Raw genomic sequence first — 19768 nt, 5'->3', positions numbered from 1 at the left:
CAGCCATTGCCAAGTACTCATGTTCTTTATATCTTAGTTTTGCCAAAAGATTAATAGGAAACAGACTTAACCCACCTTCACACCATCTGTCTTTTTGTTCAATAAGCTCTTGGCTGCTGTTGGGTGAAAAATAAAAGAGAATATGAATAATTATGTATTACATTACAAATCCATGAAGACACATGCAGCAGGCATTCTGGTTGCTTTTATTATTGTTCTCCTTATTGTGTCACAAGACCTCGGGCAAGAGAAACAACTCACAGTCATACAAATCATTCATTTTTAGGATAGGAACTCTTGAAACATAAATGCAAGGCTACGGGATCAAAAAGATTAAACCCGTGTCACAATCAAAACCAGAGTAAGCAATTCTATTCTTAGAGGATGCGTGTTTGTGTTAAAAAATCGTATGCTGTACAATTTTCTTACTGCCTATGACTGTAAACTGAACAATTTCAAGAAAAAAGTGAAATTTTTACCTTAAAACAACAGAAATCATCCCTTTAAAATATACATAATTTCCTTCATAATGTCTTGATGATTGAACTGTTTATGTGTTATGTGTGTAATATAATATAATATATAATATAATAATAACCTTTAGCATTGCAAACATAGTTTACAGTCTTCAAACTTCTTGAACCAAAATTAAAAAGCAGTGCATACATTTGTCCTCGAAGAAAGAGTTGCTTTAGAATAGTTTATCATTCTATTATAACATGTTTCCAGCTACATTTTCCTAACAGCCAACATGTATGAGAAAATGCTCAACCTTTTAATTACACCTTATTTATAAATGTAGCATTCCAGTATGTACATGAACACATCCAGATGGAAAAGTAACAAGAAAATTAGCGAGCATTCCGGATACTTGTTCTACGAGCAAGACAGGACACATTTACTTTCCCAGAAACGTACTTCAAATTATTTTCATGATTACATTCATAAAGTACTGTTTGTTATTATATTATTGAATATGCGTATTTGCAGTTTCAACCTGCAGTTTTATTTGAAAAATGACATGTAGACTAAATGCAAGTTAACGGTATGAATGTAATCTGTTTACATTACATTACATGCAAACTATGGTAATTAGTAGCTCAGAGTAAGAGGGAAGTGTGACAAACAAGCAAACCAGCTGACTGGTTAGAGTAAAAACACGTCCCCTTCCTATGTCAGATTAGACTCTTACCTCACAGGACACACAGGACCCCCCAAAAAAAGAGATAAAGCAATGATGAACAGGAAAGAAATGTTAAATAAAATGTCTAAAAAGGAGTACTGTACCAACTCCCTTTAAAACAGCCTTTGTTCAAAAAAATTTAATAATAATTATTGACCACATATTAACTAATAGCGATATGAAGTTCATAATATAAGAAGATAAAAAAAAAACTTTATTTTAATATTCCACTTTACACATTGTAACTTTGCAACTACACACCAACTACAAGTCATTCGAGTATTAGTAGACTGTCTGCTTAATATCTGCTAACACTCGGTCCACCAACAGACACTGCACTGACTATAAGTAACTTTGCAAGTATGTCAACTTACTCTACTAACCTGAACCCAAACCTAACAGTTTACTAATACTCTAATGAGAGTTAGTTCACATGTAGTTGCAAAGTTACTTATAGATAGTGTCTAAAGTAGACTATCGAAATAAAGTGTAACCAGAGTGTAATACAGCTGTAGGATAAACACACTCAAACAAACACATTCACACATACAGGTCAGCAGAGCCAGACATACCTGAGAAGTTTCTTGTGACCAGGAGAGTGGTCAAAATTGCACCCTAGTTGCAAAAAACATTTTTAGAAATGAAAGAAAAGGAAAAAAAAACAACAAACAAAGAGAGAAATGAAAGAAAGAATAGTACAGAAGCAACCGTAGGACCAATGTATAATCTCATTTTTATAATGTATTAGGAGGATGCCTAGTTTGCTAGAATAACTTCAAATATCAAATCAACGTTGTCTTGCAAAACTCTCCCTTATACATAACATTATCACTTTATCACATTATTCAGCTAGTAGATAACCCATAACTACCATTATCCAGAAATAACTACCTTACTATCCATTAGAAAACGACAAATGTAGTATATTTAGTAAGTATAATTAGATAGGGAGTAATGCAATAATGTAACGCATTACATTTAAAAAGAACATTGTAAATCTAGATGTTGCATGTAGTGAACAGGTAAATGCATGTGCAGGAAATTCATGTGAAGAAAGCTAAAGATTGGCCAAAACACATGTAGAAGATGTTTGAGGAAAGTATAAAAATAAACCAGACCAAAACTAACCTTGAGTTTCCTTCGGGCATTGAATTTCTTCAAGCACTCCACAGTTTCCTGTCTGTGCATCATAGACGCTACAGTGGAGCGTTGCTACAGAAAGAGAAAGAAAGACAAAGAAGAGCTTATTGAAGATTAGGAAATTACTTTGTTGTATAATAAAGAAGAATGCATGTTAGTGTGCGTGTTTGTGTGCTGAAACACATACGCAGATCCAGGGGTGTTTGAGGGCTTCAGAAGCTGTAATGCGTTTAGATGGATTGATTGTCAACATCTTATTAATCAGATCTTTAGCTTCAGGGGTCACTGTGTCCCACTCAGGAGAAGGAAACTACATACACAGATAAGACAGCACAATAATGTGTCATTTAATAAGTTTGTATCAATTTGTAAGACTTGGAAGCCCAAGGAACTGAGGATGAAATCAATTTATCATCGGTTACCAAGTGGTTATTGGCATCAGATACATTTGTAGCTCTAATAGCGTGTTCTTGGTCTTCAGCCCATCTTTTTAAACCCTTTCCAGGCAAATCATTAGAAATTCAGACTCACGTCATAAGCACCAGCCTTAATCTGCTGATAGAGGCGATGCTGGTCTTCATCCCAAAATGGAGGATATCCAACCAGCAGAATGTAGAGAATCACACCTATGAAACATATCTTATTACAACTACATTCAGAGAGAAATATTCTTCAAACGAATTCTCAAATAACAACTAGACTCGGCCTAAAGACGGAGCTATAATGTCTGTATTCCAGCAATCTTATTCGAACAGCATACAGAGTAGGGTAGACGTATATTTTTGGACATCTAACATAGTAATGTCATGTTTAATTTTGGGTGACAGTCCCTAGATATTCTTTGAAGAAAGACAGTACTATTTAAATACTATGGTGCATGAATATGGCAGTCATTCAGTACCATTTGGAATCTATATCTCAAAGTACAATGGTATTACCATCTGTCCATCTTTTCATAACTGGGAAGAACATCCTGATGGTGAATTTGAATAATTGTGCAATCATTGTTACATCAAGGCTAAATTGAAACATTCATTCAACTGCTTGAATTGGACTAACTAGTTTTAAGCCATAAAAAGAAAGACAATTTGCCAGGGACACTCCATTTGGCTGATTAGATTCAATGCTGCTTAAAAACTCAGGCTGCAATAATTTAATAATCAGTTAATGAGCTTCAACAGTGACATCCATCACACCAACTCGCTTATGAGGGGAACATTTTTGTGGCTCATTTATTCCTTACCGCAAGCCCACATGTCCACAGGTTTGCCATAAGGATCTTTCCTCAAGACCTCCGGGGACAGATACCCTGGAGTACCAGCAAAACCTGAACAAAGAGCGGTTTAGGGGAATAAATGAACAGTTATACAGCATTTAATTATTGTTTAGAATATGAAAAAGTGTTATTTGCCAAGTTGGCTCGTAAAAGCTTAGTCATCAAAATTACTAATAAAGCAGTGTTCCCTATAGGCTTCTGTTTTTGCAGCCTTTGCTGGTACTAATTACGTACTAAAAAAAAGAATTATGTGTGTAGCATATTTGTTTTAATTAAATATTCTCTTTACAACAATACATAACTGTTAAAAAGTTTAAGGTAAAGATTTTTTATTATTATTTTGAAAGAAGTCTCTTATGCTCACCAAGGCTGCATTTATTTAATCAAAAATACAGTAAAAACAGTAATATTGTAAAATGATAGTACAATTAAAATAATTGTTTTCAATTTTACTATAGTTTTAAAATGTAATTTATGTCTGTGATGCCAAAGATGTCATTGTCAAGTGATCTTTCAGAAATCATTCTAATATGTTTTGCTGCTCAAGAAACCTTTCTTACTATTATCAATTGAATGTTGAAAAATGTTGTGCTGCTTAATATTATATAAGGAACCAATTTGTTTTTCAGGATTATTTTAGTTCAAAAGAACAGGATTTAAATCGAAACAGATTTTTTTGTAACAATTTAAAAGTCACTTTTAATCAATTTAATGTGTCCAGAGTGTATAAACAACGTGTGTCAGTTGTTAATTCAGTAACCACTCTGATGCACGGAGGGAGTAGACAGATTCAAACTAATAACTTTCAATCAAAGCTACCGATTCGTTAAAAGAACTGGCTCTTTAAAGTGATTAATTCGTAAACTGAATCACCGTTCGTCCTACATGATTGTTTTTGCATGCATCAATTATCATCTTGTATTAATTATTTTAATTATAATATTAAATTCAAACATGCAACTCAGTTAAAATGTAATTTCTTTTATAGCAACACAGTATATACTATTTTGTTGTACTTACCAAACCATGCCTGCTGATCACCCTGGACCTCTATGGCCAAACCAAAGTCGGCAAGCTTAACTGCCGCCCCCTTCATCTTACTGGCCAACAGCAAATTCTCAGGCTTCAGTGAAAGCATGCAAACACACAAGCATATCACTAAATGGTCTTAATTCTCCCTTAGGTATGGCTTTTCTAAAAGCAGCTATTTATTGAATCACATTTTTTTATAACAGCAGCCAGGCTATGATGACTCATTCCTCCTCAGCAGGTTGAAGGACATTTTGGAGAACAAAAAAGCTAATTCTGTGAAATGTCTGAATTGTATCTGTGCAAATGTGGATTGATTATCACTAGCTAAAGTACCAGGCTTTGTGAAGATTTCAGAAGATGAAAGGATAAAATATTAGATTCTCAGACACAGCAAGGCTATTTTCTGTTAGACAATATGAGATCCGGCTACGTCAGACTGTGCTAAATTTAGCACTGAACTCTGCTACATTGAGTGCCACTGTCTGGAGAACTGTGAGTGTGTGAGTGTGTGTGTGTCCTGACCTTCAGATCCCGGTGGACAATCCCATTAACATGGCAGTGATGAACGCTCTCCAAAATCTGCTGAATGCAGTGACTGAGAGAGAGAGAGAGAGAGAGAGAGAGAGAGAGAGAGAGAGAGAGAGAGAGAGAGAGAGAGAGAGAGAGAGAGACGGTGAAAGAGAAAGGTAAGACAGAAGGGAAGTGTGACAATGGCGAGCAGAAGGAAAGAAGAAATCAAGAAACAATCAGTAAAAAGAGGGAACTTAGAGGAAAATAGAGATAATAGAGACTTTATCAGACTTTTATGGAGTAAAAATTCAGTTATGGAGGATTGTACATACATTAGAATGCATGCAGTCATTAATCATCTATAAATAACATGCTTCACACTTTCTTGTCCAGCCCCGAAGACACATGCACATTTTCCTTTACACATGCAAAATTACACTTGAGGAGGCGAGGCTGTACAGGGAAGCAGTGTATAATTTATCATCAGTATAAATAACTTGCACAAAAGAGAAACAGGCTCACAAAAGAGTCATGTGACCTAAAAGAACTGTCTGTAAGCATATTTTATGTATAACAAACTTGACGTTAATGAATGTACTAATGTACAACTGTTGTAATGTGTCTGTCTGCATGTTCTTACCTGGCATCAGCCTCGCTGTAATACTCTCTTGCTACAATGTCTTCAAACAGCTCACCTCCAGTAACCCTGAGGTCAAAGGTATTGCATATCAAAAGCTATTCAAAATCTCCACAGAGAAACTGTTTTTGGAGATCTTTTTCTGAGGTTTTTAAACAATGCTACATGCTATTTTTAAAATGGTTAATTCGTTAGGAGTTCTATTCTATACACAATCCTGAAGCTAGATTCACAAATCAAAGAAGTCACTGTTACCAGAGAAACTGGGAATTACCATTATTTCCACGGGTCGAGTGTTTTTGCGAGATAGTGGTACAGTTAGACTGTAAACTGAAGTAACAACAGACACATTACGAGGGGGAGGGTAGACAAACCATTATTGAAACGCTCAATATGGCGGTTCTAGAAAGGACCTTTCAATCAAAAGAACAAACTGATTGAAGCAAAGGCACATTTTTTAAAACAAATCTTATCACAGAAACAATATAATCAAATAAAAAGAATCTATTAAAATGAGTTTATCTATTAAATCTATTAAAATCTATTATAAATATAGTTTAAATGTATAATAAATGTAGTTAGCTGAACTTCAGAGAGCTTTTGACACACTTAAAGGGATAGTTCACCCGGAAATAAAAATTGTCATCATTTACTCACTCTCAAGTTGTTCCAAACCTGTATACATTTCTTTATTCTGCTGCATACAAAGGAAGATATTTTGAAGAAAGTTTGTAACCAGGCCACTTTGGGAAACCATTGACTTTCATAGTAGGAAAAAAATAAAAATATTAAAATACCATAGAAGTCAAAGTCAGTGGTGCCCCAGAACTGTTCAGTTTCTCACATTCTTCAGAATATCTTCCTTTGGGTTCAACAATACAAAGAAATGTATACCGGTCACACTGCGAGCCTTAGTGCTCAATTCCGATTTATTGCTCAGATCCGATTTCTTTTGTATAGCTTTTCACATTTTTGTTTTAAATATGGCCAATATGAGATTCCAGTGTAAACAGATCATCGTCCTGTACTGACTCGCATGCAAAAAAGAATGATAAAAGGATGACACGCCGCACACTGTCATACGGAAGTAAACACAGAGGACATTAAAGTAAGCGACTGCATGTTTATTTATAGCGTGGTCTGCCGCAGAAGCCAGCAAATTTATGCACAGGCAATATAAAAGAAAACTAAGACAAGGATGCGAAAAAAGAGGGCAGAGTTTTAAAAAACTTATGATACGAGCCCTGATGTTTTGCTTGTATAGAGCTATCACTGTAATACTTATTCGTTCGTCACATCACTGTCCTTCACCGACTACCTTTCGAAACTCTCTTGATAACTTTGGGAATGTAATCTCTTTGAAGTGACTCCCATGAGTACAGAATTGTGATGAATGTGGATCTAGAGTGAGTGACGTAAAAGTCGCATGTATTTCGATATGACTGTTCAGACTGAGGTCGCGTTGCCAAACATCTGACCTGTATCGGTATTTAGGACCACATATGGAAGTGGCCCAGATCAGAATTGAAAAGATCAGATTCCATGTGGTTTGTGGTGTTCACACGGTCATGAGAAAAACAGATCGGAGTTACATGTGAGCAACAAACAAAAAAAGAGGGGGATTTGGGTCACATTTACCTGCAGGCTGAACATAGCCAAATACATAATTAATGCAATTTTGCAATTGCTTATATTTGTGGTTATAAATGTGGTTAAAGTATACTGCCAAATGTACGGACAAGCATTTATGGTAAACTAAAATATAATTGAAATGTAATTATTTAAGTTTGATTGATGATGTATTTAAATATATTTGTAGTGGGGGGTGTTGCAATTTAGTACATTTGAAATATATTAACTTAATATTGAATAACACACTACAGTTCAAATTTTAATCAAGTTCTTTACATGTACTTTAGTATGTTAGTCAACACCCCAAAATCATGGGAAAAAAACATTTAAAACAATGCTTTAAAATGTACTTTTACATAAAACCTTTAATTTGACATATGTTGAAAACTGCACTCTAAGTACACTGAAAATGCCTTTTATTTCATAAATATTATATTATCAGCAAGTACACGTTTTTTCTAAATATACTTTTACGACTTAAAGTACACTACAAGTTCACAATCAATACAATTAAGCATACTTCCTTTTACAAGGAATTGCCTTGTATCTATAACATGCATTTACATTAACTGGACATGATTTAAGCTAGAGAATAAAATTGTATCATTGAATGCCATTTTTTTATCAGGTTTTACCAGATTTCTTTCTTTCTTTTCTTTTTGGTTGCAGCTGGGGACAGCATTTAAACAAATCTAGCAGACTGATTCTATTACATCTTTCACAATGTTTATTTTATGAGTAGTTCATACTAGTATTCCCCAAAATGTTCCGAATATCGCGTAATATTGTGTAGTTTTTGCTATTCATGTCATAGCCTGTTAGGTCCTTCTGGATGCTAGTCCAATGATAAAGTGGGCTGTATTGTTGAGCTCTATTCAAATAACTACACTAAAAATCAACATTGTATGTTTATTGGTACACAAGCTGACAGTATTCAAAAATAGCAGTGCAAGCATTTGTCAGACTGTGTGAATCTGGGTCACAAACAGTTGAATATCACTGAATATGACAGCTTGTGTCTCTCTACTTGTTTTTCTCCGCCTGCCTGTCCTTGTGTTCTCCTCTCTGTTTGTCTGTCTTTCTCCTATCAGCCAGATCAGCTACTAGCAGAACTACATCATAAGACATTTTTTGATTTCATATACAGACAAAAGTCAGCACAATCCACTGGTCTGGTCCATTTCTAAGGCTACGCTCACTCGCACAGTCAGTGTTTACGATTGACAACCACCCAGCTAACAAAAATATGCTGTAAAACAGTTTTCCATTAAGTTATGAAAACGTTATTTGTAAATGTTCTCTAATTTTTTTTTTTATGTTTAGAAAAATTTGGTTATACCAACGTTAAGGGAACATTCCATTTGATCATTCTGCAAACATTAATGGAACGTTACTTTTGAATTTTCTCTGAACATTCTGAAATAAGCATTAAAAGTTCTATGAACAATATATAAATAATGTTTTTGTGCCAACGTTTTGAGAACATTATTAAAGACCTGATAATTTTTGAACAAACAGTCTATTGTTACTGGAAGAATGCTTGTTCATAACTTTGAGAGAACCTTGCCAGAATGTTAGCCAAAGTTAAGCGAACATTCCCACAAACAGGTATGACTCTTGAATAGCCCTGTTTGCACAATAATATATTATATCATTTTGTTGTAAGAATGGGGTTGTCATGCTTGTTCATAATCAAACGCTAACTAACACTCTAAAACAGGACTAACATCTGTATTCAGCTGCTGTGCCTGTGTGAACGTAGCCAGAAAAGTATTTTATTCTATAAATCAGTTCTATAAAGTAATGCTGAAAGTAGGCTCACTGGTTTGCCGAAGGCTGCCCTCTGGGCACCGTCCTGCTATCACATAAATATCAGTAGCACTTTGTAAATGGGACAGTCTAATACTAACCACACACAGACTCTGCCTATTGAGCCTATTAAGAAATGTGGAGGAAAAAGAGGAAGTTAAGTTAATATATATACTTACAGATCAAAGACTAGGTAATGGAAGCCCTCCTCCGATATGCTCTCATGGAGTCGAACTACAAAGAGAATTTTGCCCCGTCATTTCCTCATCTTTAGTTACCATTAGGTAATACAAATCTCTGGTAGAATGTTTCTGGAAAAACTGAGTCCATTACCAATATTCGGGTGTTTCAAGAGACGGCAAATCCTGGCCTCTCTCTCCAGCTTCTGGTGATCTGAAACAGAGTTAAAAAAAAATGTGGCTGATATATTGGAGATGTTTTAACTGACAAAATACATAAAACCATGCTATTTCCTGTCTAATGTTTCTGTGAGAGCCCTGCAGATCTTTGAATCACCGCCAGAGGACAGTGTTTTAATGCCTGCGAGTGTGTATGAGGGACAGATGGCACCCTGACCTGCAGAAAACTATAAATAACCACATGCGCTCTTCTCTCTTCTGTATTAATCCGATATAAAAAAAAACATACTAAACTTAACTCGCAAGCAGAAAAAACACAATTCTCTAAAGGATCATGTGACACGATTCATGATTCAACATACTTTTAAGCATCTGGCGACTGGAGTCAGTCACAAGCAATTAACAAGCCATTAACACACAAAGGAAAAGACAAATTAAGAAAGCACATTTTGTTTCAGAAATGCTCCTTACTGCAAAGTGTGCAGTATATATATATAGCCTACTAATTATAAAAATTATAAACGCTTCAACATTGTCACTTGACCTCATTATGTTGCATGTTAAATTCAGCAAGTGGTGCAGAGTTATCTCAGAATGTTTTTTTTTGTTTGTTTGTTTTTTTGCATTCTTATTCATTTTTGTGTAATAATGTCTTAACGTTTGGCAGTCTTATCAAATTACGACTTAAGAAGAATTTTAAAAATAAAGGGTGATTTGTTACCTAGGAAACGGGAGGTTAAAAATACACAAATACTGCACATTTTGGTGTCATTCTGGTATTTTTTGCATATTGTGCACAGTATAAATACTGCAAATGTAGCATGAAATACATGCTAGTACTGCACAAATCCATAATCACAGCTGATTAGTGAAATGAAGCCTGCGAATCATATGAAAATGTGATTCATTTGAATTTGAATTGAGATCATAAATGAATAGCTCACGTCTGCGCAGCCTTTGGCCACATTCAGTTCCTTCTCTCATTTTTGTTCAGATGGAGGGAATAAATTAAGTTGTGAAGGAAGCGAGGGGGATGAAATAGCATGCACATTAGCTCAAATTACTAAACTTCCCATTTTTATAGATGAGAATCAGTATATTTCGGTTTATCAGTTGTCATCTCAGGTTTGGCAGTTTATTCTCAATTTCACAAGGTTCATCTGTGGTTCTTTCTTTCAGCCCCATACCATTCTCTCTTTCTATCACTAATCAACCCCCTCCTACCTCCACAGGTAGTCCACCTACCAACCGGCCAGACATCTGTTGTCTAGCAACTCCTCCACCAATCAGAACGCAAAGGCCTCTCTTCCTCTCTGCAGTGGAACCAGCCCTGCAAGCAAATATCGGAACCCTCTGGATCCCATAGAACCCAAGCATTTACAGCAGAACTCTCAAAAAATCTCCTATTCTCCTGTCACCTCAGACAAGTGAGACAACAAGTAAATGAATAGGTTCTTAACGATGTATAATTATAGTACCGTCTTCTCATGACTTCACAGTTGGTTACATAATTCTCACATCACATCTAAAAAATAAAAAAAAATTGTGCATTCCCAAGACATGCTCAGATCTACACTGAAGCAGATGGCTTATTCATACATCTGAACAATATCAGTGCCATTAATCTGGACCAAGAACAACCACTATCCTAAATAACACTTTCATTATTGGAAAACAGCAATGAAACAATTTATACAGCAGAACAGAATTATGGATCATCTAGCCACTGGCACACACTGTTCATAAGGACAAACTCAACCGTAGCATCAGTTTGGAGCAAAAACAAATCCATCTCAATCATAAACCAAGGCTCGGATGTGTGTGTGTGACAGGACAGCAGATTTGTGGATCCTGGCATTTTTACATGCTGTTTATAAAGTAGCCTATTGTCCTGGACTATTTACAGGTATGAATCAGGCTTGTCAGTAGTAGAGCAGTTTGTGCATATGCAGTACAGTATGTGTAAAATGCTTTCCGGTCAGTTAGCAGGGAAAGGCCTACATTTGACAGTCCTGCCACCTCCCCTCTTTTCTCTGCTGTTCTCTTTTTTTATTTGCTATCTGAAGCCTTCCGCACTGCAGCAGTGTGTGTGTGTGTGTGTGTGTGTGTGTGTGTGTGTGTGTGTGTGTGTGTGTGTGTGTGTGTGTGTGTGTGTGTGTGTGTGTGTGTGTGTGTGTGTGTGTGTGTGTGTGTGTGTGTGAGGGAGAGAGAGAGAGAGAGAGAGAGAGAGTATTCCTTCATGTTTTGTGCTGCTTTTCCAGGAGATTAATGAGAGATTTGAGATCATCAGAGAGAGAGAGAGAGAGAGAGAGAAGCAATAAACCTCTGAAATGAATGACCAAACCTAGTCATTTGACTTGGCTATAGCAATCATGCTTGAAAGATAGATAAATAAATAAATAAATAGCAAGGTTCAAAATCTCATGACCTTTATCCAGCTGCCTATATTCAGACCAGAGGAGAACAACTTCATGCATGCATTGACTTCTTCATCATCCAGAAACAGCTCGATCTACATTCAGCACCAGTCAAATAGAGCAATGGTAATAGTTGTAAGTATACGCAAATATAGTCATGACAAAATAAAAATAAACATTAGCAAATTGTATAGCAAATTTGCATATTTGTATTTTGTTGGGGAATGCATAAACTGACCATTCAAATGCAGTTCACTGCATTTACCACTCTCAGCACCATCAGGGAGGTCAACGTGATCACGATTATTCGCAAACGTTTTCCATCATCACTTGCGAATTTCAATGGGATTTCGAGAAAATCTTCAATAAAGGGGTTCTAAGCCATGAACCAAATTCATGGTGGTTACAACATTAAAAATTTGGTTTTAAAGCGAAAAAAGGGACAAGTACAAGACTTAATACAGTATGTCTTCTATGAAGGATTTAACCACATAGTCCACAAAGCACTGAAAATGGTGTAATCAAATAAAAAACAGATGGTAAAATATAAAACTCTTGATTAATAGATATTTATTAAAAGTATAACATGCAATATATTTGAAGTCTGTAGCAAATTAGTCAAATGGGTATAGGCTTTAAGTTGCACTGAATGAAACTGATTCAATTACACTATTCGCAATGCTTTGTGGAAATAGAAGTCTGATATAGCGTCTGATACAACGAAAACATTGTTAGCTGACTATGGTCGCAAGTTCCGTCATTATCAGCATAGTTCAACGAGTCTGTGTTTCCCGAAACCATAGTTCCAACTAACATTCGCAAACAACATCGCAAAGTTGTGTGGTTGGTAGGACAGTCTCGACCTGTGGTTAAAAGCACAGTTTCTTGTTTGTATGACATGTGGACTCAATAAATCCTTATCTTGGAAAATAATAAGCCAGCTGACATTCAGTACAATCTATATCTTTCATTTTGAATATTCACAAATGTCATTTAAGTCTCTTAGTTTGTCGAGAGATTTAACGCACCGTTGAGGAGTGTGCACATGCGTATGCGCTCTAGTACGTATAAAAGAACGAGCCTCATGCACCTCATTAACCAACGTGGTTGAACAACAAATTTGCAACAATGCGGTTTCGGGAAACAGTCATGACTAGCTAGTTATGGCATTGTACGGGGAACACACCCCTAATTGGCTAAGTTTTCACCATTCACAGGTAATTAGGCTATTAGACTAAAACGAAAACTACAAAATCACATTTGCGGCTTCTAAAGAAGCACTTCAGAGCTCATGGTTTTAAGTTGTATACATTATTGTTAAAAATCATCACCTCTAAAAATATTTCAAACAGGAATCTTCCATTATTCATTGATTAGTCTGAAGGTCGATTTTGAAACTGACACTATCAGAGGCTTTAAGCAGACATCAGGGAGAGATAATGCTTCTGTTAATTGACCAAGCAGGGCCAATAATCTCAAAATAGCTGATTTATTGTCCAGGCCGATGTATCAATCTATCACTTTTGGTAAGATGACTTCTATCCAAATTATCCAGTCAGAAGATGAAAAATATTACAAAAGATTGCCCACACACACATGCAAAATCAAGGACACACTGAGGATGTACAACTTCAAGCACCAAGACAAGAGCTTAAAACAGAACGATGGAAACAGGCTATAGCATGAAACATTTCACAGACTATTCTGCGAACTTTAAAGATGTTTAGCTCCTCATGTCTCACAGGTAAATGACCCTTTAGCTCCAATGAGACCACAGACTCTCCAACGAATTAAAGTCCTCAGACATGAGAGAATCTGAACTACTGGTCAGAGAGCAAAAAAAAGTGAGACAGGGAACTGAGAGAATGTGTCTCTAATTAAAAGTGCCCTAGCTATCTCTCCTCAGAATTCTGTGGCCTAGTTTATTAAAGTAGGCATTTGGTTCTATGCTACACTACACAGTCTGACCTACTAGTTTTGCACACAGCCTGAACAGAGAAAGAGGTCACATTTGAAAAATGCTGTCTTTGCAGGTATGGGCAACAAAGCTGCTTCCTTGGGTTTTAGATGCAGCCAGAAAGAAAGCATAGACATAACATCTGACAGATATCAGACAAATAATCCACGGCCTATAGGTAGTACTGCATTTGATTCAAAATAACTTACTTCCTGAATTATTTTTTTCCAACCCGGGTTTTATGAATACAGCAGTATCTTCTTAGGTAATCAAATTGGTTATTCTTATGATATAAATATCATTTTATCGTATTAAATTAAATTTCACGTTCAATTTCATTTTTTATTTTTCCATTTCTTTGAAATTATTTGTGGAACTTACTAGTAATTTCTGAGTGGAAATAGTTTCAAAGTTAATTGTTTATAAATAATCTTTTGTCATGTTTTGAAGAAGTACTCTTGTTTTGTTGTGCTGACTAACATACTAAAGCACATGCAAATTACTTGATTATAATTGTAACTATAAGTGTGCTATTTGATATTACATTTAAAGTTAATTTTTCTTTTTTTAAATGTACTAAATTGCAACTTCATCATAACAAACATGAAATTAGAAATATACTTAAATAAATGACATTCAAGTTTCAAAATAAATGTATATTTTGGTTCGGCAGTACACTTTAAAGGGCCATGACAAGAGAAATCAAATGAGTGAGTGAGTGAGTAAGAGAGTGAATGCGTGGTGCGTGTGGGAGTGTGTGTGTGTGTGTTTGTGTGTGTGTGTGTGTGTGTGTGTGTGTGTACTGTATGGCTGCGAAGGTGGTGCTGTCTGAGAAACCAATGAGTTTTTTTTTAGCTTTGCAGGACCATAACCTCTCATGTGATTGTAGTCTCTCTTCCGCACACCATGAGTGAATGACTCAACGGTCAAGGAGATTCAGAGGTAGAGAACATTCTGTCTTTAAAAGCAGCTCTGACAAGGGCTCATGTGAATTCTTCATTAACACCATCTCTGAATTATTGTCTACTCTATATGTATGCAGAAATGTCTGTCTTAGCATCTTAATGTGAAAAATAAATTATGATTTCACTGATTGTGAATTCAATATGTAGGAAAGAATAGGTACAACAAATAAGGCATATGCGATGGAACAGGCTGCTCTGTCAAATGAGCTCTATGAATGTTGAATGAAATAAAACACCTCTAAAATGTAAAATGTTTATAAAATCTATGTTTGTTGCAGAGAGGGTTATATAGCCTAATAATAATAAATGTGATTATTTTGTATAATCAATTCTAATTTGCCTCATCAACATTAACAATCAACACCAAATGACACAACCATTACACAACAATTGAACAACGATTGAACAGATATACTTCTATCCTTCATAGCCTTGTTTTCATTCACATCACATAAAATACAGTGTTAACCATCATCACTAAGGTTCGCAGTGATTATAAAATGAGGTACAGCTGAGCACAGCGCTGCAATGCTCTGGAGTACTAAATGAGGACAGATGAGGTTAGATAGAGAGTGCTGTTTTTTTTCCTCAGTTGTCTTCACCACAACACACTAAATCATAATAAACTAGCAGATTGTTTCTTTTAACATTCATCTGATATTACAAACACATACAGCAGCGCCATCAACATGGACTATGACCATCTGGTTGTTTTGTAAGACACCAGTCTACATGTCTGCTTTCTCATTCTCTCCTTCCTCTTCATCTATCTCCAACACTATCCTTCTTCTCGTTGTTTTTTTTCTGTATTTTGTTGCCTCTGCATGGCATTTGCCTTACGTAATTCACAATCTGTACACAGCTTGTCTATTGACCTGTCTTTGGCCTTTTTTCTTATTCCAGTTCTCTCGATTACAGTCTTTATCCTCCTCTGTGTTTTTCTATTTTTACACAACAAACATTTCTCAGTATTAATCAGTAACTTTGTCTTGAAACACACACACACACACACACACACACACACACACACACACACACACACACACACACACACACACACACACACACACACACGTTGTACCCCTGAAGGTACAATTGTTACACATTTGTTTGCTGAGAGTGTACTGTAAGTTTATTTTAGTTCCTATGGCAGATTTCTATCACTACTTTTAAGCATTATCCCCAGTAGATTTAAAGAAGTGAACAGAAGTGTATTTGGTGACAGTCTGGTTTGGTGTTGATAATGGGTACTTGAGCTTTATTGATGGGGTGTGGGGGTATTTAAGATTTTATTCAATTTCATGACTTCTAGTTTCTAGTTTCTAGTTCCAGGTTTTTGAAGACGACGAGGGGGGTGTTATATATATGTGTATGTATATATTAACTTAAAAATATATTGAATATTATTTATTAAAATAAAAAGAACAAATTCTCACAATGTAAAAACTGAAAAAAAGTTTTTAAAAAGCAGTACACTTTACGCAATCTGACAATTTTATAAAAATAAGGTTGATTCAGTTTTTTTTTTTTCAAATTTATATTTTCAATATTACATTTATTCACAATTTTGTCAGTTCATTTAAATGTTAATCACAAAAAGCACATTAAAGGGGTACTATTATGCACTTTCATGAAGTCTTGATTTTGTTTTTGGGGTGTACTAGAATATGCTTTCATGCTTGATTGTTCAAAAACCACATTATTTTTCACCTATTTTACATTATTACAGCTCCTCTCTCCCCACTCTGTCTTGAACGCGCTGAACAGTTCATGTTACCATGAAGCCACTCCTTCTGAAATACAAAATGTGCTGTGATTGGTTAGCTGGCCCAGTGTGTTGTGATTGGCACCGCTTAGCGCATTTCAGGAAATGTCCCGCCCGTTACCACATCCGCGAGTTTCATCTTCTCAGGTGTAAATATTAAGAATGGCGTAAATTTCAGACCAATTCAAGCCAATTTAAGTCATTCGTTGTAGTTCTTGGAAAGTGAATTCTGTTGAATTAAATATCACCCTGTGGACTGGACTTGAGCTTTGTAACCTTGCAGATCTTTTTTATGCTCAAACAGCAACATTGCACACTTGTAATGTACATACTTAATGTAATTAATCAACTGGGGAAGTATGGTGATATCTTTTTTTTTTTACCATATTCACCTGGGGTGTCTTGTCTTAAATTCCCCCTGTAGTCAATAATTGTATCCCTTAAAACTCATTTTTGATCACCAAAATGACATATTTAAAAAAATTAAAAAAATCCTGTGAAGAAAAATTCTTCATGCCTTGAAATAGCTTGACTATAACTACACCCTTGCTTCATTTAGTATAAGCGGATCAATGAATATTCAAATGAACCCCCGCTTCCATTCAATCACCCAAGCTCAGAATACCTGATCCACTCGAAAAACGTTACTGTTAACGTTACGGTTAACGAAAAACGTTAGCCTACCACAGAGGCAAGTGGAAGTAGGGGAGAGCCGGGACGATTGAAACGCGGGACGGATGAAACATTGAGATTTTCTTGAAAACCACTCAAGAAAAGACCCACCAGACCTGCGCAAACATTTCTTCTTTACGTCATGCCGTTTTAAAGTTAGAGCCGGAAAACTATTTTTGAGTGTGGTAAGTGAATTCTTTCGTGTGGTACTTTTTTTTGACTGACAAGTTGTATTTATTGTTCATGTGACATTGTAGTGATAATACGGCAGGTGTATTAGTACTGCAACACACCCTTAAGTGTGCATTATCAGAGTTTTTTAGTTTAAGAGCAAAACTAAAGGTTTAACTGGCAGGAGGCGCTGTCGGGACGGTTGAAACAAGTGTTCATAATTTTGTTATGTTCATAATAACAGGCTATTCAACTAGCTAACACTCAATATGACTCAAGGAAGAAATTTAAGAAAATGAATTGTAAACTGATATGTCTGTCTTCGTCAAAATAGCCTATGAGATTACGCAAAATGCGCATAGGCTTATTATTGCCTATTGTCTATTGGGCGACAGAACAAAACTGGTTAATAAGAACCTTTAAATTTATATAAATTACAAAATATGTTTGTAACAATATGTACATAAGTTACTTATCAGGTATTGTTCATAAAAACAAGCATTAGATGAATAGTTGCCGTTTAAACTGTTATGTTTCATCCGTCCCACCCCGTGTTTCAATTCCCACGCTCATGCGGGACGATTGAAACAAAGCACAACTACCGTTCAAAGTCAATTTTTACTTAAATCATTCTACATTTGTACCGAATAACACATGATACTAAGAGAAAACATATGTGAGTTGTTGATCACAAAAAGAAAAAAATATATCTGTAACCTTATCTTAGAAAACGACGTTTATCTGAAAAGTGTTTCAACTGTCCCGGCTCTCCACTACTGGTTTAATTCAGCCATATATGTTTTGAACCAGAAACTGATTCAGAAGAAGAAGTGGAAGAGTGTATTATACAGGCTCATCAACATGTTGATGTATCAGAATGGTAATGCGTTTTATGTATAGCTCTTTACAATGTCGGACACATAACGGTAATTAATATGATTAGCCTTTTGCTTGACTACGTTATCAAACAGCTAATAATGTGCTGCTAAGAGTCAGACAGCTGCCTTCGAAAAAACAGTATCCTTAGAAACGTTTTTAACAACTTAGAACGTCAGTGGAGAAAGGCATATAGTTCATCATAACATTGTAATATACATCACATACATAATCCACTTGCTATATTGCTAAATGTACCCGGTTTTTCATATCAACAGAAAAATATACTGTGATAACCTGGCTAATCTTGAGACTATCCAGCTTCAGAGAATAGCTAATGATGTGCTAAAGCCCGTCCACACGTTGACGTGATTGGATACGAGGTAGTTTGTGACGTAAGGAACACCAGCGATTTCAAACGGCCTTTTTTTAGTTTTAAGGAAAAAATACACAGCAATGGTTTTGACTTATGAATTTGCACATAGTTGGTTTGTCTTAAAAACATTTTAAAAACACCACATAGACATACACTCACCTAAAGTATTATTAGGAACACCATACTAATACTGTGTTTGACCCCCTTTCGCCTTCAGAACTGCCTTAATTCTATGTGGCATTGATTCAACAAGGTGCTGAAAGCATTATTTAGAAATGTTGGCCCATATTGATAGGATAGCATCTTGCAGTTGATGGAGATTTGTGGGATGCACATCCAGGGCACGAAGCTCCCGTTCCACCACATCCCAAAGATGCTCTATTGGGTTGAGATCTGGTGACTGTGGGGGCCATTTTTTTATTGTCATGCTCAAGAAACCAATTTGAAATGATTCGAGCTTTGTGGCATGGTGCATTATCCTGCTGGAAGTAGCCATCAGAGGATGGGTAGTACATGGTGGCCATAAAGGGATGGACATGGTCAGAAACAATGCTCAGGTAGGCCATGGCATTTAAACGATGCCCAATTGGCACTAAGGGGCCTAAAGTGTGCCAAGAAAACATCCCCCACACCATTACACCACCACCACTAGCCTGCACAGTGGTAACAAGGCGTGATGGATCCATGTTCTCATTCTGTTTACGCTAAATTCTGACTCTACCATCTGAATGTCTCAACAGAAATCGAGACTCATCAGACCAGGCAACATTTTTCCAGTCTTCAACTGTCCAATTTTGGTGAGCTCTTGCAAATTGTAGCCTCTTTTTCCTATTTGTAGTGGAGATGAGTGGTACCCGATGGGATCCTCTGCTGTTGTAGCCCATCCGCCTCAAGGTTGTGCGACGTGCGTGTTGTGGCTTCACAAATGATTTGCTGCATACCTCGGTTGTAACGAGTGGTTATTTCAGTCAAAGTTGCTCTTCTATCAGCT

At 36.1% G+C, this 19768-nt stretch overlaps 1 protein-coding gene across 23 annotated transcripts in view; it reads right to left on the bottom strand.

Moving 5' to 3' along the window:
• The window catches only part of camk2d2 (calcium/calmodulin-dependent protein kinase (CaM kinase) II delta 2), a 37615-nt gene that overhangs the window by 12454 nt on the left and 5393 nt on the right, over window positions 1-19768 (bottom strand). For 14 of the 23 annotated variants that reach the window (XM_077205119.1, XM_077205107.1, XM_077205115.1 and 11 more), the window contains exons 3-13: window positions 9553-9612; window positions 9399-9453; window positions 5782-5847; window positions 5154-5226; window positions 4620-4722; window positions 3567-3650; window positions 2855-2949; window positions 2511-2633; window positions 2312-2395; window positions 1756-1798; window positions 76-116 (exon numbers count right to left, since the gene is read on the bottom strand). In XM_077205119.1, coding sequence (XP_077061234.1) covers window positions 76-116; window positions 1756-1798; window positions 2312-2395; window positions 2511-2633; window positions 2855-2949; window positions 3567-3650; window positions 4620-4722; window positions 5154-5226; window positions 5782-5847; window positions 9399-9453; window positions 9553-9612 — 827 coding nt within the window. The remainder of the gene's footprint in view (window positions 1-75; window positions 117-1755; window positions 1799-2311; window positions 2396-2510; window positions 2634-2854; window positions 2950-3566; window positions 3651-4619; window positions 4723-5153; window positions 5227-5781; window positions 5848-9398; window positions 9454-9552; window positions 9613-19768) is intronic. The other 9 variants (XM_077205116.1, XM_077205118.1, XM_077205120.1 and 6 more) reach the window with 1 other exon arrangement.

The sequence above is a fragment of the Siphateles boraxobius genome, unplaced genomic scaffold (assembly GCF_051911475.1).
Source record: "Siphateles boraxobius isolate OS27281-9 unplaced genomic scaffold, OSU_SipBor_1 53, whole genome shotgun sequence".
Lineage (NCBI taxonomy): Eukaryota > Metazoa > Chordata > Actinopteri > Cypriniformes > Leuciscidae > Siphateles > Siphateles boraxobius.
The sequence above is the reverse complement of the archived record's forward strand: the minus strand, read 5'-3'. Positions and strand labels throughout refer to the sequence as shown.